Source organism: Monodelphis domestica, chromosome 2, assembly GCF_027887165.1.
Source record: "Monodelphis domestica isolate mMonDom1 chromosome 2, mMonDom1.pri, whole genome shotgun sequence".
Taxonomy (NCBI): Eukaryota; Metazoa; Chordata; class Mammalia; order Didelphimorphia; family Didelphidae; genus Monodelphis; species Monodelphis domestica.
In genome coordinates, this window is record NC_077228.1 from 509537799 (window position 1) to 509563568 (window position 25770).

The following is a 25770-nucleotide window of genomic DNA, read 5'->3' on the forward strand; positions in this document are numbered from 1 at the left end:
TCAAATTCCACGATTGAACTGGCACCTATTCCTCTCCACAGGAAGTGACGAGAACTCCCAAGGTAGTTCTCTATCTCACATCCTGCATCTCACATGTGCCAATGGTGGCTCAAGCTTGGCTTAGGATAGCCCAGGGGACAGTCAGTTGTTTCTGATTTGTCATTTGCTAGCACATGCCCACGTAGTGTGAGTGTGCACATTCCTGGGTGCTAGACCAAGCAAGATGGGGAAAATCTAAAAATCACATATCCACAGCAAGGGAAAAGTGGCTTCATTGCAAGAACCTATTTGTTTAGGATCATCCATTCACAGATTTAGAGTGTCACCAAGCCAGCAAGTGTCTAGGGCAGGATGTAAAATTTGGTCTTTCTGTCTTCTGGCAGCCCTAGTGACTTTGGGCATTAAGGGCATCAGGTATCTGTCAGAACACCCTCCAGAAACACAGAAGAAAAGCATGTGATTGATCACATGGTTTGATGGGGATATGACTGGGGATGTAGACTCTAAACAATCACTCTAGTGCAAATATCAATAATATGGAAATAGGTCTTGATCAATGATACATGTAAAACCCAGTGGAATTGCTTGTAGGCTACAGGAGCAGAGAGGGAAGAGGGAAAGAATATGAATCATGGAACACTGGGAAAAAAAATCTAAATTAATTAGTTTAATGAATTTAAAAAAAACAAAACATTCTCCAGACTGAAGCTTGAACTTCCCTGGCCCTGGAACCTCTTTGGAATGGACCGGAAGTGAAAACCTTCTAACTCTAAATTCTTGAAATAATCTTACTGTCTGTAGGGTTTTCTAAAGGTCAGCGGTATTCTTCATGTCTCTCCAATTAAGCTACAAATTCCATAAGGATAGTGACTATTTTTACTTCTTTTGTAACTTTTCTCCTGTACCTATTTACATGTATACATATACAAATGTATACATGCACACACACTGGGCACAGAGTAGAAAATCCTGATACTATAATCTGAGTCCCCAAACCCCATAAATGTCCTGGCATCAAATGGTCTAATCCCTGAGGCCTGAATTGATCATTATTTTCTCTCCTTATGCCCCCATCCCTGGAGTTTACCCCAAGGAACTCTCTAATATGAGTGTTAAGCAGTTTATGTTTAGGCCTCCCCAGATTGGGTAATAGGGTCCTGACTCCTATAACAGGCCCTCAAGGGAGCAATAATGCCTATGAGATAGGACAGGCTTTATTTTTCCATCCAAAAGATGCAGAAAACATTGGGCTCGCCATCAATTAAAAAATTAAAACCACTCAAATAGCTAATAAACTCCCCTCAAAAGAGAAACATGAAAGGGAGAGGCATGGCCACACTTGTGTGATTATCTTTCTCCAAGTAGGACAGTGCATCAGGAAATCCCCATTTGTCTCTAGAAAATCTGATTCCCAAAATTTTTAAAATTTGGGTTACCCACAAAGCAATTTTCAAGGCTAGCACTACCCAGGAAACTTCCTTTTCTGGTTAGAAGGCTAGATGCTGAGATAATACTACCTAGGAACTCCATCTTGCCTCTTTTACACAGGAAGTTGGAGATCAGAAATATTTTCCATGGCTTCTCTTAGACTGTATGGGTCAACATGAAAGAAGGAAAAAATAAGACCCAACAGACAAAGACAAAGGAAAAGATACGGCTCAATAAAATAACTGAACTCCTGAAGAATGGAGGATGTTTTTTAGCTTTGGTTTTTGTTTCCCGTGGATCTAGTACATAGTAGGTACTTATTAACTGGAATTGATTGCTTATTGATTGATTGATGCCTTCTTCTGCCATGTGCTTATGCAGCAGCTCTTAGTGGTCTGGCTGCTGCCAATTTTTAGTCTGAGAAAGTTCACTACCAGAAAGCTGTGGGTAAGCCCCGTGAGCTCTTCTCTCAAGGCAGCCATTGCCAGGTTCTAGTGGAAGGAAAGACCACAAAGGTCTCCTCCCACTTCCCTAAGAAAGACGGAATACAGATCTGCTCTGCTGGTGTGTCTTTCAAACAGGGAAAAGGACAACAGACCAAAGAGGGAAGGGGCCAGGACCTACTCAGCATCATCTTTATAGGCAGTAGTGCCTATGGTAGGAATAAACTCTGGAGGTCCAGGTTACCCCAATCTCTGAAACCCAATAAAGATTGCTATGTTCTCTCAGTAGAGTACCAGTGATCAAACTTGGACTGTGGAGGTTGTGTTTCCATACAGATCTCTGATTCTGTCATCATGGCCTTGGAACTAGAGTTGGAAGGAACTGCAAAGGCCATTGAGGGAGTCAACTCTCTTATTTTATAGTTGAGGAAATTGAGGTCAGGAAGATTGTCCCTTGTCCAAGGTCTTAGTAAATGTCAGAGGCAGGATTTGAGCCCTCTTGACTATGGAGCCATTGATTGGGATCTCATCAGGTAAATTAGGGATCACATCCCCAGCACCTTTATAGTAATAATAACACCCTTTCTGTATTGTTTTTAATCTCACCACAACCCTTTGGGAGATAGGTCATTTAACATTCATTGTCCCTACTTTATAGCTGAGGAAGCTGAGGCTAAGAGAGTTTTACCGAAGTGGTTCACATAGCTAGACTAGAATCCAAATAATAGACCCCCTTATTCCAAGTTCAGAGTTCTTCTAACTAATCACTCTCTTCTCATCATGCCACATAGGCTGCCTCTCAGATACTGCTGTTTTGATCAGCAGGAGAAGCTGGCAAGCGATGGCTAACCCAACAATTCATGCTCTCCCATGTCTTCCCCCCCACACTCTCCCTTTATAGGAAACATCAGCAGTATGACTGCAAGTGGTACATCCCACTGGCAGACCTGGTTTTCCCATCCCCAGAGGAATCAGAACCTAGCCCTCAAGTGCACCCCTTCCCAGACCATGAACTAGAGGACATGAAGATGAAGATTTCTGCCCTCAAGAGTGAAATCCAGAAGGAGGTAAGTAGAACTAGTGACTCTCCCACCTTCTAGCCCAAGGACCATTTCTGGGTAGCCTAGAAAGATTCTATAAGAACTGGTTTGAAACTGGAAAGGATCTTTGAGGCCACTGAACATGACCCCCTCATTTTACAGATGAGAAAACTGAGGCAGTTTTAAATTATTTGTCCTGGGTCACACAACTAGTGTCTGAGAGGCAGGATTTGAACTTAACTCTTCATGACTCCTTGTGATCTACTGGCTGAGCAGGGATTTGAACCCAGGTCATTTGACTCCCCAGTCTAGTATAACCAATGACAATTTGTTATAAGGCAGTTGATGTTGAGAGTGCTCAGGTTATTCATGGGAGATTTCTGAGGAGCTGGTAATATAGAAGAGGGCACTTCCTGCTAGAGAGGAAATAAGGCCATGTGTTAAGGCTCTTACAGAACATGGTAAATAATTGGATATAGGTGATCAGATAGAAGAATAAAAAAAAGCATTGATATTACAAAAATGGGAAACCAGATAAATAGTGGTGGCCCCAGTGACAACTAAGTGGTTCAGAAAAAGAAGATGGGGCCTTTTAAAGTTTCCCAGAATGACTTCACTGTCTGATTGGGGAGACCTGCGCAAGTGTATAAGCAGATAGGAAAGGAGAGAGTAGAGAAAGAGAGGTTGAGGATATGTGGGGAGAAAAGGGGATAATGGGCTGCTGTAGCAAAGACCTACCAGAGGCAGGAAAGCACAGGATGTCTCACTCAGGAGAAAAGTAGGAGAGGAGTAATAAGGCTTGGGATTAGGGAGTTGGGGGAAGGGGAGCAGATATATGTGTATCTAGGGAGGAGAAGTTCTTAACCCAAGGCCTGTAAATTTAAAAAAACAACTAGATTTTGGTAACTGTAATTCAATTCATTTGGTTTTTCCTTTATAATTTTGTAGGGTATTTTTGTATATTGAAAAACATCACAGCTAAGCTTCAGTTAGTGTCAACAATGAGTATCATTATTTGAATCTGTGCCATATGTGTCCACTGGGCTGAAAACCTATGAACATATTTTACATATAATTATACTTTGAACAATGAGAATTCAAATAATGGTACCACTTCACTGAATTCTTTATTCCTGCTCATTGGGACCTTGCCATATTATGAGAAGGGGTCTGTCGGTTTCATCAGACTGCTGCTGAAGGGTCCCAGAACCCCAAGCTAGATGATCTCTGTCATCTCACACTCTACTGTTCTCTTTGCCCATTCTAGTCTTAAGTCAGAACAAATCAGTTTCAAGGTTAGAAGTTTTCAAAGGGAATTTTTACTTGGAAATGAAGGAATAAATAGAACAACAAAAGAGTCAAAATTTTAGAAGCAGAGTGTTTAGAGTATATAATAACAATATATTATCATAATTATTATGTAAAATGCATAACTAGTTCCCACATATTCATCATTTCTTATTCTCCTTAGAGTCCTTAGCACTGGTCCCCCTCTACAGTTGGGAAGGTCTCCATGTTAAGGTACCCTAAGTCACATTCTCACCCTAGGCCCATCCCTTATCTGATTGGCCGGCACAAAGGAATGTTGTCTATCGTGGTATCCTAGACCTATAGTTAGAAAGGGCCAATTCCTTCATGTTATAGATAGGGAAACTGAGGCCCAGAGAGGGAGGCAACTCATCCAAGGTCAAACTGGAAATAAATATTCTAGGTAGAATTTAAACCTAGGTCTCCAGACTGCAAAGCCAACATTCTTCTTGCCATACCAGTCCAGGTAGGAAGGGCCCTGGGCAAGACCTTGTTTCTTCAGGGACAAAGATCTGAAGGGTATGTGTGACTTTGGAGCCTCTCCGTTTGTGTCCTACAGAGAGCCAGCAAAGGTCAGAGTCGAGCCATTGAGAGGTTAAAGAAGAAAATGTTTGAAAACGAGTTCTTACTGCTGCTGAATTCCCCAACGATACCCTTCCGTATCCACAACCGCAATGGAAAGGTGAGCAGACCATCCAGGACAGGCTTCCATGTTGTGACCCATCTCAAATGGTGGAGTCCATGAGTACCTTCAAGCCTTTCATTTAGGAGGACCCTGCTGGACTTGGGGGAAGAATGAATCAGTGCCCTCTGTTTTCCAGAAGCCAGCACTGCTCCAGCCTCCCAAGTCCACTCTACAGGCCTCAGAGAGTTCTAGATTTTGAAGGCTGAAGTGGGCCTTAGAGGTCCTCAAGACCAATCCTCTCTTTTGAGGAAACCAAGGCCCGGGGGTATAAAGGCAAAGACAATCATCCAGTGTCACCCAGCTTCTGAGGTGGCAATTTGAACTGAACATTTCTGCAATGGAAACCTGTAGCTCTTTCTCCTGCAGAGTAATGTGGCATCAGACTAGGAAAGATCAAAGTCTAGGGGTATTTGAGTCAGTCCCTGAGGAGGCAGCCCCCTCCATGCCCAGGTGAGAGCAGGCCTGATCAGTGTTTCTGTGGCTTGGCTTGCCCACCAACTCCCTCTGATGCTACTTCCTCCTTGAAAGCCTCCAGGAGCCACTGGAGAGAGCCTGACCACAGCTGTCCCCATGAATTCTCATCTCCTCTCTTTAGAGCTACCTGTTCCTACTGTCTTCAGACTATGAGAGGTCGGAGTGGAGAGAAGCAATTCAGAAACTACAGAAGAAGGGTAAAGCCTGACCTCCTGCTAGAGCAACTCCATCAGCCTATGGAGCTGTCAGTAATAACCTCACCACCTAACACATTCTCTCTCTCTCTCTCTCTCTCTCTCTCTCTCTCTCTCTCTCTCTCTCTCTCTCTCTCTCTCTCTCTCTCTCTCACTCTCTCTCTCTCTCTCTCTCTCTCTCTCTCTCTCACATTCTCTCACATATTCTCACGTTGTCTCGCTCTCTTTCTTCTCTCTCTCACTCTCTCTCTCTCTCTCTCTCTTTCTCTCTCTCTCTCTCTCTCTCTCTCTCTCTCTCACATTCTCTCACATATTCTCACGTTGTCTCGCTCTTTCTTCTCTCTCTCACTCTCTCTCTCTCTCTCTCTCTCTCTCTCCTCTTTCTCTCTCTCTCTCTCTCTCTCTCTCTCTCTCTCTCTCTCTCTCTCTCTCTCTCTCTCGCTCTCTCTCTCTCTCACATACTCAATCTTATGTTCTCTCTCTCCCATCCTCTCCCTCTCTCTTCCTGTTTCTCCTCTCTCTTATTCTTCCTCTCTGTCCCCCTGTGAAGAAGGTGGAGCAGGTACCATTCCCCTCCTTTTACAAATGAAGAGATTAGGCTCACAATGATTCCATAGCCCTAATGGAAGCCCCCTCTCCTCATTTCCATTTCAAAGCCCTTTCTGGGTCCCTTTGCTTTCTCCTTCCTCAATAGGCCACCTGCATGCCCTTGTTCTTCTGAAAATGGGAGGGGACCTCCAAGCCCTTTGATTTAGACCATCTCATTTTCCAAAGGAAGAGATAGGATCCCAAGCAGGAAAAAGGATTTTCCCAACATCATGCAGGTAGAAAGCACAAGAGCCATGATTTGAACCTGGGTCTTATTGTCTCAATCTTTGCTCTTTCCACTATTACTGCCCATGAGGACAACCTAGGCTTTCCCCCTTCCATTCCCTGTCACACAAAGATGTCCAATGCCCGTAAGACCAGGACTTTCCTCTTTCTCATTCAGAAGCAGGCCCCCAGACCTCTGGTGGGGCACCCCCTCACCTCCCTGCCTTTTCTGCTTTACTTTCAGATCTCCAGGCCTTTGTATTGAGTTCAGTGGAGCTCCAAGTTCTTACAGGTTCCTGTTTCAAATTGCGAACTGTTCATAATATTCCCGTCACCAGCAATAAAGATGGTAAGAAGTCACCCACTATTTGAGCCCTTCCTTCCTTTAGGTCCAATCCCAGAATCAGGAGACATTGTTTCTTTCTTTCTCTCTCTCTCTCTCTCTCTCTCTCTCTCTCTCTCTCTCTCTCTCTCTCTCTCTCTCTCTCTCTTTCTTTCTTTCTTTCTTTCTTTCTTTCTTTCTTTCTTTCTTTCTTTCTTTCTTTCTCTCTTTCTCTCTTTCTCTCTTTCTCTCTTTCTTTCTTTCTTTCTTTCTTTCTTTCTTCTTCTTTCTTTCTTTCTTTCTTTCTTTCTTCTCTTCTTTCTTTCTCTCTTTCTTTCTTTCTTCTCTCTTTCTCTCTTCTCTCTTTCTCTCTTTCTTTCTTTTTTCTTTAGTCCCCACCTTCCCTCTTAGAATCAATACTGTATATTGATTCCAAGGCAGAAGCACAGTAAGGGCTAGGTGATAGGGGTGAAGTGACTTGCCCAGGGTCACATAAACAAATTTGAACCCAGGACCTCTAGTGTCTAAGCCTGGTTCTCAGTCCACTGAGCCACCTAGCTGCCCTCTGTAGCTATTGTGTCTAAGAGGCTCAGGATCAAATCCGAATACCTTATCTCTGTCTTCAGCATCAGCTAATTATCACCAAAGCCAATCTAGAGTGCATGAAATTCCAGATGGATCCCTTTGTTATGGGGTAGGCGTGTGGCTGAGAAGTCAGCCCTAGAGGGAGGCCTGTGTGCAGTGCCCACAAATGGGGGAGGGGGCTGAGGTGCCCAGGAAAATAACTGTTGCTGAGCCCCAACCCAGGGTCTAAGAGGCAGGCCGGCTAGCCCTCAGCATTGGGTGGAGTTGCTCCAAACAGCAGGTTTCTTACCACCAGGTGGTGCTGTCGGACCGAGGCTCCGGAAGGTTCCCTTTGCATTCCTCTGCTGAGGTGAGGGACCCCAGAGCCAGTCAGGTTTGCACTGGGGCTGGCAGCAAAAATCACCTCCTTTTGTTCTGTTACAGATGATGAGGCCCCAGGACTCTACGGCTTCCTGCATGTCATCGTCCACTCCGCCAAGGGGTTTAAGCAGTCTGCCAGTAAGTGCCCTGATACTCCAGTTCTTCGGAAAAGTGACATCGAAGAGCTGGGGCTGCCCATACCCTGGGTACTCTAGGGGGGCCCTTTTGCTTTTCAGGGCCTGCCTCTGTGTCCTTGTTGATCAAAGAACTCTGTCTAATCTATCCCAACGTTTGGACCTGTGTCCTAGGAGATAGAGATGGATAGGTCCATTCAGGCCGTCCATTCTAGCATTCCCATTTTATAAGTGGGGAAACTGAGGCCCAAAGAAGCTAAGTGACCTGTAGAGTCATAGATTTTGAGGTAGAAGGGACCTCAAGGCCAATGAGCCCAACGCAACCCCCTCTTCAAACTGAGGCACAGATTAGTTAAGTAAATATGCCCAGAGTCACATAGCAAATGAGGGTCAAAATGGGATTTGAACTTGGGCCTTCCTGACTAAACATCCAGTAGTACCCTATCCATTCTACCATGCTGCCTCTTGAAGGGACCTTAGTGACCATCTAGCCTAGCCTCCTGCTTTTTACAATGAAGGAAACCAAGGCTCAGGAAGGTTAAATGACTGGATAATAGATTTAGATCTAGAAGGGGTCTTATAGGCTATCTAGTCTTCCACCATCCCCATTTTACAGATAAGGAAGCTGAGGCCCAAAGAGGTAACTTGCCTGGAGTCACAGAACCAGTAAGTATCTGAGACCGAATCCAAATCTAGATTTTCCTGATTCCAAGTCCAGCAGCCTATACGAGGGAATGCATTCTAGGCACGAGTGGCATGAGTGATCCATGGAGGTGAGAGACAGCAGAAATAGCAAATAATCCAGTGTTTCTATGGTCTAGCATCTATAAGGAAGCAATATGAAGGAAGGCTGGAAGATCAGCTTTGAGCCTTAAACTCTCCTCCCCAGAATGGTAGCCTGATCATGGGTCTACCACATTCAAGGAGACCCTTTTAGTTGGTCCTCTCTTATCTTCCTCTCATTATGATCCAAAAAAATTTTCTTTCCCCCCCAAATTATTTGGTACAGGTGACGTTAGAAAGGGGCATGACCACTACACATTACAGGAAGCTTTCTCTGATCTGAGTCCGTTAGGAATTTCTCTCCTTAGTGCTCACATACCATTCATTACATTTTCTCTTTTCTTTCAGAGCTATGTATTTTATTGTTTTGTATTGTATATGTAATGTATAGTATCTTTATTTTAATCAGGAAAAAAAGAAAAGGGCATTAACCAAAATCACCTTCCTGAGTTGGCTTTCTCTGTGAGCCCCTTGAGGCCACAAGACCTTTGTCTCTGTCCTTGTGTCTCAATAAATGCTTGTTCTATTGGATCCCAAAGGGTCCTGACAGTCTGGGGCATTGAGCTAAAGACCGTAAGTAGGGATGAAGGTAGAGTTGCACCCTCGGGTACAAAAATGGGTTTCCCATGTACAAGATGGCAGAGGCATGATTGGACAACAGTTGTTCGGAAAAAGCTGTCCGGATCTGAGCAGACTCGGTATGAGTCAGTGGTAGGATAGGGCAGCCAGAAAAGCTAATGAAGGGAGGCATAGTTTCCGGGATTAAGGAGATGATGTTTCCACTGTTCTCTGCCCAGGTCAGACCTCATCTGGAATATTTCATTAGGGTTTAGTTCTAGATGCCGCAGTTGGAGGAAGCCACTGATAAGCTAGTTGGAGAATGTCCAAAGAGCAAGAAGAACAATGCAGGACTTTGAGTGGGTGATGTAGAAGTATCTATTAAAGACATTGGGCACGTCTTGGCTAGAGAAGAGAAGACTTGGGATGGGGAGAATGGGGAGGGTCATCCAAAGTGACCCTGAGATGGGGTTTGAATCCATTTCCGAGCTCGTGACCACCGTGTCCAGTGTAGGCTTGATATCTGTCTGGAAGATCTTCTTGGCAATTTTTGTGGTGGTTAGCAGTTACTTCAGGTGTGTCGGACTCTTCGAAACCCCATTTGGACTTTTCTTTGCTAAGATCCTAGAATGGTTTGCCACTTCCTTCTCTAGCTCATTCTACAAATGAAGAAACTGAGGCAAGCAGGGTTCAGTGACTTGCTTAGTGTGCCACAACTAGTAAGTGTCTGAGGCTAGTTTTGAACTTAGTTCTTCCTGACTCCAGTCCCAGAACTATCCACAGCACCACTAGCTGCCCTTCGATGTCAAAGTTGTCCAGAAGTGGAGTGGATGCCCCAGGAGTCAGGCAGTGTGAGAGTGACTGAGCTCAGGTTACCAAGGGCATAGTTGACAGACCAGTTCTCCCAGCTGTATGACCTTGGACAAGCCATTCCCCCCCCCCTTAGGTTTCAGTCCCCTCACCTATCACACAAAGGGATTTCTCTAAATAATGTTCAAAGTCTTCCAGCTATATAACATTCTATAGTTTGTAGGATTATGGATTTAGAGCTGGAAGGGATTTTTAAAAACAAACACCTGGACCAGGAGTTCCTAAACTGAGGTCCTAGGATCCCTGGAGAGATTTCAGGGACCATGTGAACTATTTTGTTAGCTGTATGTCATTATAATGGGTTTTCTTTGTAATCCTATGTAAGATATTTTATGCATTTAAAAACCAGGTTTTGAGAAGGTGGTCTCTAGACTTCACCATATTGTCAGTGGAGGGGGCTATGACATAAAAAAACAACCAAAAAAACCAAAGAGCCCCTGATTTAGGCCAGAACTCCTCATTTACAGATAAGAAAATTGAGACCACTAGAAATGAAGTTGACTTGTTCATTGAGGTCATACATGTTAAACAACTATCAGAGAGAGGATTTGAACCCAGGTCTTCAGAATCAGAAGCCAGGAAGCTTTTTTGTCTCTTCTCTGAAAATCATACAATGTGAAGAAATGAAGCAAATGTGGTCTGGCACCTACAGGTTGTAGATGACTTTGGAGCCCAGAAGACCTCCATTCAAATGTTGCTTCAGGCATTTATTGGCTGGGTGACTTTGGGTACATCACTTTCTCCTCCGTTTTCCCATCTGCAAAATGAGAATAATGATAATAGCACCTCCTTCCCAGGGTTGTCGATTCTGGTCCAGAATAAATGAGATACTATGTTACTATTTTGCAGCTTTAAAATACTATATATAATGTGAATATTGATAATAATGCTACTAATTAAACCAACAAGAGCCTTGCCTTTAGAATCAGAGGATCTGGGTTAGAATCCTGGCTCTGGTCCTTACTTGTTGACCTTAGGTGAATCACTTCTCTTTTGTAGACCTAGTTTTCCTCCTCTGTAAAACGAGGATGTTGGCTGTTCCATTTTGTGGCAGTGAAATCTTTCTAACTTACATAAAGTGGGTCTCCCAGTGGGTCCCATTTTATTTCCACATCACACCCCAGCTACCTATCCCTGCTACCTGGGTCCCATTATCAGTGTCAGCGTCACTATTCTGAGACTTTGTTTCATTTTGTTCACTATAATGAAGACATGATGTACAATTTTGTAAAATGAGGACATTGGACATGGTGATCTTTAAGGTCCCTTCCAGCCTGACAATGAGCTTCTGATCTCTGATGGTTCTTCCGGTTTCTTTTAGTATCTTTCCCCTGCCTCCTGCCTTACTGGGACATTTAATTTAGGCTTCCTTGGTTATTTTTGGATTTGGCCAATGCTTTCGGGCTATGTCTGACTGTTGAGGTTTTAAGACCTTCTTCTATGCCTAAAAGGTCCACGCAGACCCAGTTTTCAGCGACGTGGGTGCACCCACCCCTTTGCTAAGTCAGGATCCATCCCCCAAGAAGGGCTGGAGAGAGACCTTGGATTCTCCTCTCTCTGACCACCATGTTCCCAGGTTTTCTAGACTTCCAGTTGAGGATAGCTTGGGGATTTCTGGTTTCACCTGCCTACTCATCTTCTCCATCTACCCCTCCCAAACATGATCTGAGCCCTCAGGGCTTATGGTCTATAAAAGTTAGTCTTGGCTGGAGGCTGAAAGTCTCAGAGAGCAGCTTCTCCCTCTCCTGTCCTCTTTCTGCCATGTTAAATTCCTCCTGATGGAAAGCAGCCCCTCGGCTCCTGCTTTGATGCTCATGGGAGCCCTGTGATTCATGGGGTCTGAACAGAGCAGGAATCCTCAGGGTTTATCTCTGGGCCTCTGATCTCTCCCTCCAGAGTAATGGCTCCCACTTGGCTCTTCACCCTCGTGGTCAGTGGGAAGAGCCAGGGAGAACCCCAGAGATTCACCTTTTTTCTATAGGAAAACCTAAGGGGACAGGAAAGGTTCCCCACTGGAAGATAGCTTTCCCCACCAACTGGAACTCCCTTATTGGGTGAAGCAGCCAGGTATATGTTGGGTTTGCTGGAGTGTCCTTCCTGGCTTGTCTTCCTTGGCAGCCCCAGCCCCCTTACTGGACACAAGAAACTTCCCACTTAAAGGACATTGGACAGAGCTGGATGTATTGGGAAAGAAGAGTAAACTTGGAAGTGGCTCTGCAAATCCTTCCCTTTGTTTTAATTATGGTTACAGAGTGCTTTTCCATATTTGAATTCATTTGATTAATGAACTAGTGAGAGCCTGCTAAGTAGCACAGTAGATAGAGTACTAAGCCTGGAGTTCGGAGGACTGGCCTCAGACCCTTCCTATCTGTGTGACCCTGGGCAAGTCATTTGACTCCAATTGCCTAACCCTTAATTACTCTTCTGCCTTGGAACTGATATTAGTATCCATTTTATGACAGAAAGTAAGAATTTTTTTAAATTAATGAAATAATGAAAATATTTCTATGGACCAAACATTGGACTAAGTGCTGGGGAAACTAGAAGAAAAAGAAAAAACAAATTTGGCCTTTGAAGTGATTTCTTCTACTACTCTGCAGAGAATAGGAGTTCACAGGTGTGGAACATGCCTGATTTCATATGTCAGTGAATTTTGTTGTATTTTTGTTGTCACCTTCCCCTTTTTAATTTTTTGACTTTAAAATGCTTCTCTGGGAGAAGATAAGTGTAAGATATAGAAACAAACACAAAAATGTCAATAAACTTTTCTCAAAAAAAAAAAGAAAAAAGAAATGGCTTTTGCTTTAAAGGAGTTCACCCTCAAATTAGAAGATGTCTATAGGATAGATCCTCAAAAGAACCCTGTAAGGGAGCCAGGATCAGGGCTGTTAGCCTCCTTTTTATAGGATGAGAAATACAAGAGCCTCAGAATGATTTATTTTAACAGAGCTCACTGAGATCCAGAGAAGGAAATGACTTGCTCAACATCACAAAGATAGTTAGCAGGAGGTAGAAATTCAAGTTGAGGTCTTTCTCATTCCCAAATCCCAAGCTCTTTCCATTATACCAAGTTATCTCCTATTAGTCTACCTGTCTTCATCTAGCTTATCCACTTCATTTTACCAGTGAGGGTCAGAGAAGAGATTTCACCCAAGGTTCCAGCCAGGTCTCCTGATTCCTTGTGCTCTTTTCACTACATCACACTATCCACCAGTATAACCCTATGGCTTTCTTCACCATTGAATCCCCATTCTTCCTCCCCAGAAGTCTCAGTGCCTCCTCTGCTTTCTCTTTCTTCACAGATTTGTACTGTACATTAGAAGTGGATTCATTCGGTTATTTTGTCAGCAAAGCAAAAACAAGGGTGTTTCGAGACACAACGGAGCCCCAGTGGAATGAGGTATGTGAAGGGGAGGGACTGACTTCCAGAAAGATGGGAAACTTTGGTGTCCCTGTAGGGAGACCCAGCCGTCAGCCTCCAAAGCAGAGCTCGTTATCATTTGAATATAATTGGCAAGACCCATCACCAAAGCACATGTTCACCTGTTGTTTGGTCAGAGCTGGGATGGCATGGGCCAGGTGAACAGTGGTCGAGCCATACCTTCTACTCTCTTGGTCCAGAGCTGGGATGGTACAAAGCAGATGGTCAGAGGTCTACATGCTTTCTGCTCTCTGGACCCTTGCTCATCCCAGCTTCTTGGGTTGGCTGCTTCTGGCTGCTCCCAAATGTACCCGTCTCTGGGATGAGTCCAAGAAGGGCTCTTCCACTCCAGCCCATCTTGGGGGCAGTTTAGGAGGAGGAAAAGGGTTTTCCCATCCCTACCAAAGACTTAGAAGGATATTGGGTGACTTTGTTGTGCTCTGCTCCCTTTAGGAATTTGAGATCGAGCTGGAGGGCTCTCAGTCCCTGAGGATTCTCTGCTATGAGAAATGCTATGATAAGACCAAGGTCAACAAGGACAACAATGAGATCGTGGACAAGATCATGGGCAAAGGACAGATCCAGGTCAGGCGCTTGGCAAGGCTGAAAGGGGAGGTGAATTATGGGGGTGCTGGTCTGGGAATGATGCGTGTTTCCAAGAGGTTCTACTCTAGGTGCATTCACTTGACTCTTTCCTCTTCCATCTTCCTCAAATTGTTTTGCCCTTCCATGTGCTATGATAGAACATAATATACATGTATTAGGCACTTAGTATGTGCCAGGGACTGTGCCAAGCTCTGGGGATACAAAGAAGAAAAAGAAAGGCAGGTCCCTGCCCTCAAGGAGCTTCCAGTCTAGTGTGTTGAGTGAGTATTCAGCAGCTTTAAAGAAAGAAGCCCTATCTGGTATTCCTTTTATGCTGTTCTATTGCTCTAGTGTCTCAAGTCATGCCAGCCTGCTAGACTTACCTAGAAATCTCTAGGTTTCATCTGGATGAGGTAAAGAGGATGGAGACACTGTTAGGCATTGCTGGGTAGATTGCAGCCTTTGCAAGAGGGGTCTGGCCTCGTTCATTTACTCTTTTTGTTTTTTTAACCCCTTACCTTCTGTCTTGGAATCAATACTGTGTGTTGGTTCCAAGGCAGAAGAATGGTAACAACTAGGCAATGGGAGGTTCGGTGACTTGCCCAGAGTCTGAGGCCAGGTTTGAAGCCAGAATCTTCTGTCTCTTGGCCTGGCTCGAAAAGCCGTCTTGCTGCCCCCTCATTCATTTACTCTTGTGTTTACTGACTCATGTCTCCTGGGGCTGTAGAACCTTTTCTTCTCTTAGTCTGGTCTTGGCAGCATGCCCTTCTTTGCTATTGATTAGCTATTGGAAGGAAATTTCTGCCTTCTCCGTGAGATGTTTCTTCTGCAGTGGTGATGGATCACGCTGAACCATCTGTACTCCCTCCCTGGTTCTCCCAGGATGTTGACTTACCTAGAAATTGAATGCTGTGCCTCAGGGGTTGCCTCCCTGACTGGGGAAGTGCACGAAGCTCCCAAGCATCTATTGGAATTGAACTTGAGACCTCATTAACACCATGTCTGGTCTGTTTTGCCAACTGGCCACTGTAAATAGCCACAACAATGTCTCCCTTTGTCAGGGACGAGAGCGCTCTCCTCTTGGGGGTTTGCAGAACGACTGAATGGTACCTTTGTCCCCTGAGACAACGTCTCCTGGACTGGAAGCCGAGAGGCCTGGCTCTTTGCTGTATTGCCTTTTTATTAGTCTTTTGCCTGGGACACCAGGTGATGGACCAAGTCAGGTTTCTTCCTTCCTCCCCTTAAAGCCATCAACATGGGTTTGGTTAGAATGAGGAGGATGCCATGCACAGAGTGCCTGCCTGTCTGCCTGATTTCTCCCTCCTGCTGCCACTCACCACATCGCCCTGAGTGTACCACCGGGCCTTCTCCTTGTTCCTTGGCACTGTCACCAGGGAAACCAGTGCTGCCAAGACAACCGCAAGCTGGTACTTCATTATGGAAGGAGCAGGCCTGAGGGGAGAGAGAGAAGGAGGGAGGGGGGAGAGGGGAAGAGAGATTAAGAGAGACATAAAGAGAGGAAAGGGGAAAGATGAGACAGAGAGAGACAGAAAGAGAGGAAGGGGGAAATATTAAAAGAGAGAGACAGACAGAGAGAGACAGAAAGAGAGGAAGGGGGAAAGATTAAAAGAGAGACAGAGAGAGGGAGACAGAGAGAGACAGACAGACAGACAGACAGACAGACAGAAAGAGAGGAAGGGGAAAGATTAAGAGAGAGGGGAGGGAAAGAGAGAGAGACAGAGACAGACAGACAGAGAGGGAGAGAGAGAGACAGAAAGAGAGGAAGGGAGAAAGATTAAAAGAGAGAGACAGAAAGAGAGGAAGGGGGAAAGATTAAAAGAGAGACAGAGAGAGGGAGACAGAGAGACAGACAGACAGACAGACAGAAAGAGAGGAAGGGGAAAGATTAAGAGAGGGGGGAGGGAAAGAGAGAGACAGAGACAGACAGACAGAGAGGGAGAGAGAGAGACAGAAAGAGAGGAAGGGAGAAAGATTAAAAGAGAGACAGAGACAGACAGACAGACAGACAGACAGAAAGAGAGGAAGGGGAAAGATTAAGAGAGGGGAGAGAGAGACAGAGACAGACAGAGAGGGGGAGAGAGAGACAGAAAGAGAGGAAGGGAGAAAGATTGAGAGGGAGAGGCAGAGACAGAGAGAAACAGACAGACAGACAGAAAGAAAGGAAGGGGAAAAGATTAAGAGAAAGACAGGAGGAAGGGAAAAGAGAGGGTTCAGAGAGACAGAGTGCTCTGAATCAGTTCTTGGAACCTGTTCCTTTGTGTGGGTAATGGGACTTTGGTGGCGATCCCATCTCCAGTCCCAGACAGCTCCTGGGGTGTCCAGACTAGGCTGGTGGGAGGGTCTGAATTTTCCGATGGCGCCCACAGTGTCCCCATCTGTCTTCCCCCTCCTCATTTATTGCATAGTTGTGTGGCCCCAGGAGATTTCCTGACTCCAGCATGGGGCCTGGTAGATCACTACATGTCTCCATAGTAAAGAGGTGGGTGACTGTCATCCATTCTCTCTGCTGGGTTTTTTTTTTTTAATTTTGGGGGGTGGCTGATGTGCTAGAAGATTGAGAGACACAAGGAGGGTGTTCTGGAATGGCATCAGTGGCACCAATTAACATAGGAAATTTGGAGTCCCCCCTCGTGGCCCCCCAATCCCCATTTTCTGAATATTGTTCTAGAAACTCGATCGCAGGGAGGTGGCCAGGGGCCACCTGAGTTTCCACCCCTGTCTCTTCTGTCCCTCCCACTCCCCAGCCTCCCAGGCCCCCTGGGGAAATAAGCCATAAATCATTATGTGTCTGCAGCAGATGCAGATGGGGGGAAGGGGGAGAGGGGATCTCTGTTGTGTTTGGCAGAGAGCAGAGCACAGACTAGTAGGGAAAATGTTTTTATATTTAAACTTTCAAAAATGTTAACTGCCTGGGAGTTGATATTAAAAGAAATCGACGGCTCCGGATTGCCAGCTGACCCTGCGCCTTCAAGTGGGCAGTTTGAATCCCTCTGGGTTTCTTTTGAAGTCCTCAAGCCCCTCCCAGCCACCCCAAAAGCCTGGGTTACGGCTCTTTGCCGCAGAATGCTGTTGGTAAAATTCCTAAAATGGTCCTAGGTGGGATCTGGGAGCGTGGAAATGCCTCGTGCGTTTTAGCTCACCCTGCAGTCCCTCGGAGTGCCGTTGTTTGCCTCCCTCGGCCAGGCACAAAGGCACACAGTAGAAACCCTGGAGAGTCTGTAGAATGCACCGTTCCCACATCGCCCACCTCTTCGGTTTGGAAGAGGATTGGCTCAGGCCCTGGACCTCATTCGAGCGTCTCTTCGCCCGAGATGAGAGAAGGGTCTGCACCGCCGTAACGCCAGAATCCTTCAGCATCTCCCATGTTTTCTACCCTGGTGGGCAAGGCAAGAAGGGCCTCCTGCTCCTACTGGCCTTACCGCTCTGGGTGGCCTCCCAGGGGGAGCCTACGGAACCCAGAGAGAGCCTGAAAGAAAGAACACTGGCCCTGAGGCAGACGAAGGACCGATGTTCGAATCTTGCCCCTGTCCTTTGCTACCTAGGTGACTGGACAACATGATTAAGTAGATAGATTGCTAGCCTTGGAGTCCGGAAGACCCAGGTTCAAATCCTGTCTCCATGACTAGATGTATGTCTTTGGGTATCTCCCAGGCCTCAGTTTCTTCATCTGTAAAGACAAGGGGTTAGATTAGATGACCTTTCAGATCCTGATCTATTTTTCTAGAATCCTACCTTACTTTCCAGCCTGTGCCTCAGTTTCTTCTTCTGTAAAAGGAGAGAATTGGATTCTTAAGACCCTCCCCCCCCCTTCCAGCTCTCTAGCCAAGATGGGGCTATCATCCTATCGGGCTGCTCCTGGGCATTTGTCCCAGGGACATGTTAGGTGGCCTCTGATGATTGCATGTGCAGGATCCACTCATTCTCTGCTGTTTCCAATCTAGCCTTCCCACTGCTGCCAAAAGTAATTCTGTAGCACAGGTCAGACCAGGTCACCCCCTTACTCATAAGCCATTAATGGCTCCCTATGCCTCTAATATAAAATGGGAGTCCTTTAGCGTAGCACTTACAGCCCACAGTTTGGCTCCAAACTTCTAGAATACTATTTCCTCTTATGGCCCTTTCCATGTGGACTTTATTAATTAGACTAATTTAATTAATTAGTTGTTCCTCTAAGCCCCCCCCCCCCCAATAATGCATCCAACAGACCTTCCTTTTCCCTGAAATGCACCTTCTCCTCATTTCTGCCTTGCAGCATCCGTCTCTTTCTTCATGGCTCAGCCAAGATGCCACCAGCCTAACCTGATCCTCCCTGGTCAAAATTGTTCTCTGCCCCCTCTGATATTCCTGGGTCTCTGCCTGGATTGCTTCTGTCTGGCATCGTGCGGTGTATCTCCCCCAGTAGAAAGGACAGCTTTGGGTTTTGCCTCTGTTTCCTCCACCCCTGACAGAATACCTTGTATGGGTGCCTTATTGCATTGTGGAATGAATGCATGAGTGCCTTCGTGAATGAATGAACAAATGCATGCAGAGGTTCAATGACTCCCCTTGGATCACTGAGCCAGATTTGAACTCTCCACTGAGCCACCTGGCTATCTAATCAGTGATAGAGGCGTCTAAAATAGACATTATGCAACTGACCACTGAGGGAGGCAGGAATTGGCGGCAAGGGGGATGCACAGAGTGGGTGAGAGGCTTATCTCCATTCTTGAGGAGACTGAGAAAGGAGCTAGGAATTAATCTGGCTCCTATTGACAGAGAGACGGGGGATGAGATGCAGAACGAGGCTGATGTCTTCAGACCTGGCTGATGCATCCTTTGGCTGTTCGTAGCCACGCCTATCCCATTTGGTCATTTATTGGGGATTTTCTTGGCAGAGGTACTGGAGTGGTTTGCCATTTTCTTCTTCGGTTCATTTTATAGATGAGGAAACTGAGCAAACAGTGACTGGCCTAGGATCATACAGCGAGGAAGTAGATGTCTGAGGCTGGATTTGAATTTAGGAAGAGGAATCTTCCTGATTCCAAGCCTAGTGCTGGCTGCCCCCCAGATTGGGGTAGAAAAAGTTCAGTCTAGGCTTCCTCAGCAGAAGGGCTTTGGGCAGCTTAGCAATGAGGAAGAATAATATTCCAGGCAAATCTACTGTGGGTGGGATGAGGGAAGGCTTCCCAAAGGAGGCAGGAGGGGAGCTGAGACTTCAGGACAGGTTGGATTTGGAGAGACAAGAAAGCATTCTGCTGAGGCACGTGGTGCCAACTTTCCTTGGTCCCCCTGGAATCCTGGAATGACTCTGCCTTTGGAGGGGAGGCTCCTGGGGAATGGGGAGCTAGGAGCTCATTAAGCATCTGAAGGAACAAAAGAAAGAAGGGTGTTAAGGTTGAATAAATACAAAACAGAAGACCAGTTACCATGTGATGGGCAGAGGAATGAGCCTTGAATGCCAAGCTGAGAAGTTTGGACTTTCTCCAGTAGGAGAGGAGGGCAGTAATGAGTCAGAGGAGCCAGATGGGTTCCATTGACAGCCACAGGTGGATCCCGTGAACATTGTGTTCTCTTTCCTGCCTTCATCCCTTTGGTTCCAGGTCTTCCTCTTCTAGAACAAGGACTCCTAACCATATGTGCTTCGGTGACAAAATGTGGTCATGCTTGGGTGCTCCCTTCTCAGAATCCTGTTTTTAAATACACACACACAAAAAACAGAGATTGCAAAGGAAAGCATTGAGATAAAAAAACAAAAAACAAAATGAGGAAATCTTTTGAAAAACAAGTTGGTAGATGTGAGGTGAGAGCAGGAAGCCCTGCTCTAGGGCTTCCTCCTTCTCAGTATCTAGGCTGACTGTCTCGCATCGCTGGGGTCCTTCCTGGGTCCTCCTCAGGAAGGAGTCGGGGCACAGTAGCCCGGAGGGCTGCTCAGTAGCCCCATGGCTGGAGGACTGGAAGGAACCAGGGATTTTTATCCTGGACAAGAGAAGGCTTGGTTGGGGTGAGAGAACGTGTCTTCAGGCATGGGGGACAGAAGGGATCCCACTTGCTTCCTTGGCCCCAGAGCGCAGAATGAGGAAGATTTTGGCATCCTGTCTGATAAAGTGTGCATCATGATTAATAATAATATTAATAATTAATAATAATTAACTAGCCTTTATGGAGGACCTTAAGGTTCGGGTTGGTGCCTAGCCTATCTCATCGCCCCAGAGGGAGACACCTTAGCAAGCAGGATTCTTGGGGAGGTGGCGATGGACCTGGAGGGGGTCACCGGCGTTGATTTGTCCAGTCCGAGGACCCCTCCTGTGGGCTCCCTCCCGGCTCAAAGGTAAGCCTGCCTTGTCAGAGCTTCTCAGCTCTCTGCCTGCCTCAGACATTCTCCCGTTCCCGCTCCGAGCCTGGGCCAGGGTGACTCAGCGCTCTGTTTACACAAGCCTATTTCCGATAACAGCCCCCGTGTTTTCCCCATCCTCCAGATGCTCCTGTCCCCAGCGGGACCTGCGCGCTGTCGGCTCTACATATTCCCAGGGTTGAACCCATTCCTCAGAGGGCGGGTGGGGAGAACCGGGTCTGCTCTCTCTCCTGGGCTGTCTGCAAACAAGGCGGCCGTGCCAGAAGAGGGGCGACCCATCTGAGCTTCCCGAGGCCAGACTGGGTCCATTCTCTCGGTCCTGCCACTCCCCCGTGCCCCCACCACCACCACCAAGACTTTGGGAAACGTAGCTTGAGGCTTCCGGCAGCCAGGGACTTCCCCACCCCCAGAGCAAAAGGCAGGCTCACTTTCCCATGAAGCCAGCAGATAAAGGCTTCCCCTTGGGGATCCTCTGCAGCCCAGGGTGGGATAGAACCTTTGATCTTGAGCCCAAAGGGACTGCTCTGGACAAGCTTCCTGGCCTTGGGCTTGGGGTCGATCCTCCCCTGGATCCCCGGCACTTGATAGGATTTCATGCCCGCCCTTTCCTCCTCCCCAGAATTGGTTCCAAGGCAGAAGAGCAGGTAGGGCTAGCCCATTGGGGTTAAGACATGCCCAGGGTCCCCCAGTGAGGAAGCGCAGATTTGAACCCAGGTCCTGCCATCTCCAGGCTTACAGCTCTATCCACAGAGCCCCCTTGCTGTCCTTTGTCCTCCGTTTTCAAAAAAGGACCAGTAGGGTCATGGCAAGTGAGGCAAAGGCAGAGCTGGCAGGAACCCTGAAGATCATCTCGTGCATCTCCCCCATTTGACCCTTGTGGGGGTTAAACTCTGCCTCTGAGGTCCCTTCCGCCTCCAGCTTTGCGATGCTCATATCTACCTTTGAGGGATACTGGAGCAGGATCTCCTGGAGATCTAGAGGAGTCCACCCCTCCCGAGCATCTCTTCTCAGGTCAGCTGAGGCAAAGACTCCGGATGGAAGCCCTCCGTTTCCATCCCGCCCAACCCTCAGGGCTTGCCAGCCACATTCAATGGGCAGACGGGACCAGAGCTCCCATCTGTGTCCTGGGCTCGGCGCCTAGGACCGTATTTGGTGGGGGATTGATCCCCCCTTCCCCCACCCCCAAGTTAGAAGGTTTGGGCATCCCGTTGTGCCGGGTCACACTAGGGGAATTGTAGCTGCTTGGAGGGCTTGACTGCATGGCTTGGAGCCCATCACAGCTGCCCCCAGAGGGCACAGAGTGCTGGTCACCTGGCATCGGGCAGCTGCATTTGCTTCTCTGGCTGGAGGTTTCTAGGCTCTGGTTTCAGAAGCTGCTGGTGTCAGACGTGCTTTCTGCTGATGGCTAGACTTGGGGTGGGGAGGGACAGGGCAGAAAAGATGGTGGGGATGGCTGGACATTCAGCATCTTCATCCTCTGCCCTCCCCTCATCTCTGTTTCACCCTCAGCTGTTGCTTCTCAGTTAGAGAGGACAACAAACTCGATAAATCATAATAAATCAAGTATGGAGCAAGTCTCCAAATAAAACCCAAAGATTTAAACTATTTACATCTTAATTAAAAATACAATATAACATTCATTTTAATCAGAACAAAAATAAATCCTTTTGCTCTATGTCCCCTTCCCCATCAGACTGGGTATTTATGAGGCTCTGTTGCCATCGAGAATGATGCAAAAGAGGGCAGCTGCTCAGTGGATGGAGAGCCAGGCCTAGAGTCAGGAGGTCCTGGGTTCAAATCTAGAATCAGGCACTTCCTAGCTGTGTGACCTTGGGCAAGTCACTTAACCTCCATTGCTAGCCCTGACCATTCTTCTGCCTTGGAGCCAATACACAATATTGACTCTAAGACGGAAGGTAAGGATTTAAAAAAAAAAAAGAATGATGCAAAAGGGGGCAGTTGGGTACCTCAGTGGATGGAGAGCCAGACCTAGAGATAGGAGATCCTCAGTTAAAATCTGGTCTCAGACTTCCCAGCTGGGTGACCCTGGGCAAGTCACTTAACCCCCACTGCCTAACCCTTACCGTTCTTCTACCTTGGAATCAATACAGTATTGATTTCAAGATGGAAGGTTCAGGGTGTAATAAAAAGAATAATGCCAAAGAAAGAATGAGTGCTAGAGTCCAAGGCCCTGGATTTGAATGTCACCTCTGCCCCCCCCCCAAATCTGTGTGACCTTGGATAAGTCACTTCAATCACTCTTGGTCTGTTTTCTCATCTGTAAAATAAGGAGGTGACTTCTGAGCTTCCTTCCAGCTCCTTTCCCCCATGCTGAATTTGGAGCGCCGTAACCTAGATACAAATCTGCCCCCTTACTCTTCAGGCCTTCGTTTCTCCATCTGTAAAATTGAGAGCGATGTGCTAGAGGGCCCTTCCAACTCTAAAGCCTGGGAGCCCAGGCCACACAATCTTTGGTAAGCCAATCGATTGTTAGAGACGCTCAGTGGGCTACAGAATAAGTAGTCAGTGTTTGCTTCGTCCCCCCTTCGTGGAGACTTTTCTATTCTGATTGCTGAAGGGTCCCACCTGTCCTTCTGACCCTCTTCTGGGGGCAGGATGGAGGAGTGACCCCTAGAGCTGGAGCTGGAATCCATCCGCCTTGGAGTGAGGGCGGCTACTCCTGGTGCCGATGACCCACAGTGGAAAGAAGTGGAAGCGGGAGTTTGGGTCCCTGGGGCTCCGGAACCTCTTCCCAGGGGAGGTGGGCGGCTGCTGGACCCGGCCCCTTGGGCCGCTCTCCTCTCAAACAGGGCTTTTCCTCGGGGTCTCAGAGCCCGTGTCCAGAGAGGGGAGGAGGGAGGGATTTAGTGTCAGGGCAAGACCGGTGGGTTCGAGGCTGCCTCTGGCATCCACTGTCAGCTCCTGGGGAGAGAGGCTGGGGGACTTTCCAAGTTATTCCTGCTCTGCCAAGGAGGGACCTTGGAGAGAAGGTTCTTGGGGTGTTTGGGTTTCCTTCTTTTCCTTTTCTCTCATCCCCAGGGCCATTTGGCTGAGAGCAGCAGGGCAGCCCCGTGGGACAGAAATTGTTCTAGCCCTCCCGTGGCCTTGGTTTGATTCCCAGTTCTGTTCCTGCCCAGTGTGTGCCTACAGCAGTCACCCCAAGGCAAGGATTTGGGCTGATCCTTTTAGGGAAGTAGAGGAAGGGAGAGAGATGTGGAAACAAGGACCTATAGAGCATCATGATTTTCTTAAACCCTTACCTTCCGTCTTAGAATCAATACTATGTATTGGTCCAAGACAGAAAAACAATAAGGAATAGGCAATGGGGATTAAGGGACTTGCCCAGGGTCACACCATTAAGATATATCTGAGACCAGATTGGAATCTCCCTTCTTTAAGCCTGACTCTCAATCCACTGAGCCCCCTCGTTGCCCCCTGATTTTTTTTTAAGTTCCACATTATAGAGGGAGAATCCAGAGTTGAAGAGGATCATTGAGTCAAGCATGGAGGTCATGCCCAATGAACCAACACCACCAAAAAAAAAAGTCTGCTGTTGTAGGCACTATTTCATGGCCATAGACCCCCACCTCTGGAGGAGCTAGAGGAGATCTCCTCGTTTAGCCCATGCTTAGTCATTGGGATTTCCCCACCTTCACTTCCCATTGTTTTTTTGCCTTGAATGTTGTTGTAATCATGTTGTTTTCCTGACTCTGCTTCCTTCCCTGAGGGTCACTTTCCATGCCTCCCTGTCACATAAAATAACTAGCCTAGCTAGCCCCAAGGACTTTGGTTCAAATCCCCACCTCTGACTCATTGGCTCAGTGAGCCCAGGTGAGTCACCTCACCTCTGACTGCTCTGGGCAACTCTGTAAGGCTAAAAGTTCCTGAGGGGCTGCCAGCCTACACTGGAGGAGGGAATTGTCCCTCTTGTGAGGGCTCTAAATCCATGCAATCTCAGGTCCCATCCTTAGCTCTGGGCTTCTGTAGTCACCATCTTCATGTCTTACAGCCAAGTAAAATCCCATAATTACATCCATTCGCCTCCATTTGGTTAGCCTTTCCCCAGGTGATGGTCTTCTACTTTGTGTCCACACCTTTGCTAACACCCCAAAAAAGTGCTGCTAGAAAGGTTCATGTGTGTCTGCAGACTTGCTGTCTTTGACCTCTGGAGTCGTGTCTCTTGGGTATTGGGTCGTGGGCATCTCAGCGGCTTTCATTTTCCTCTAACAATTAAGGACTCGAAAGAAACCACCTCCGAGGTCCAGTTCTGACATCCTTTGGCTTTGTGTATTGGTTGGGAGATGGGGTTAACTCTTCAGTAATGTTTTATTTTTCCCCAACTACATGTAAAAACAATCTTTAGCATTCATCCATTTATAGCTTTAAACAATTCCAAGGATCATAGCTCTTGAGATGGAAGGGGCCTCAGCAGCCATCAAAACTAACCCCTTAATTTTATAAATGAAGAAATTGAGACCCTGGGAGGTAAATGATTTGTCCAAGGTCATAGTAACCAAACAGTCCATCAACATTGATGATGTATCTACAATTATCATTCTAGATAGAGTAGGGACCCCAGGTGACCATCTAGACCAGCCCCTTTATTTTATAAATGAAGAAATTGAGACCCTTGGAGGTAAATGATTTGTCCAAGGTCATAGTAACCAAACAGTCCATCAACATTGATTAAGTATCTAAGATTACCATTCTAGATAGAGTAGGGACCCCAGGTGACCATCTAGACCAGCCCCTTTATTTTATAAATGAAGAAATTGAGACCCTTGGAGGTAAATGATTTGTCCAAGGTCATAGTAACCAAACAGTCCATCAACATTGATGATGTATCTACAATTATCATTCTAGATAGAGTAGGGACCCCAGGTGACCATCTAGACCAGCCCCTTTATTTTATAAATGAAGAAATTGAGACCCTGGGAGGTAAATGATTTGTCCAAGGTCATAGTAACCAAACAGTCCATCAACATTGATGATGTATCTACAATTATCATTCTAGATAGAGTAGGGACCCCAGGTGACCATCTAGACCAGCCCCTTTATTTTATAAATGAAGAAATTGAGACCCTTGGAGGTAAATGATTTGTCCAAGGTCATAGTAACCAAACAGTCCATCAACATTGATTATGTATCTACGATTACCATTCTAGATAGAGTAGGGACCCCAGGTGACCATCTAGACCAGCCCCTTTATTTTATAAATGAAGAAATTGAGACCCTTGGAGGTAAATGATTTGTCCAAGGTCATAGTAACCAAACAGTCCATCAACATTGATTAAGTATCTAAGATTATCATTCTAGATAGAGTAGGGACCCCAGATGACCATCTTGACCAACCCCTTTATCTTATAGAGGAAGAAATCGAGCCTCTTGGAGATAAATGATTTACCCACAGTCATA

General features: G+C 46.6%; 1 protein-coding gene across 4 annotated transcripts in view; it reads left to right on the top strand.

Annotated features, from left to right (window-relative positions):
* Nucleotides 1-25770, top strand: part of ABR (ABR activator of RhoGEF and GTPase) — a 301088-nt gene that overhangs the window by 220651 nt on the left and 54667 nt on the right. For all 4 annotated transcript variants that reach the window (XM_007485730.3, XM_056819590.1, XM_001364304.4 and 1 more), the window contains 7 exons: nucleotides 2773-2938; nucleotides 4779-4901; nucleotides 5500-5575; nucleotides 6630-6734; nucleotides 7716-7790; nucleotides 13300-13397; nucleotides 13872-14003. In XM_007485730.3, the coding sequence (XP_007485792.2) occupies nucleotides 2773-2938; nucleotides 4779-4901; nucleotides 5500-5575; nucleotides 6630-6734; nucleotides 7716-7790; nucleotides 13300-13397; nucleotides 13872-14003 (775 nt within the window). The remainder of the gene's footprint in view (nucleotides 1-2772; nucleotides 2939-4778; nucleotides 4902-5499; nucleotides 5576-6629; nucleotides 6735-7715; nucleotides 7791-13299; nucleotides 13398-13871; nucleotides 14004-25770) is intronic.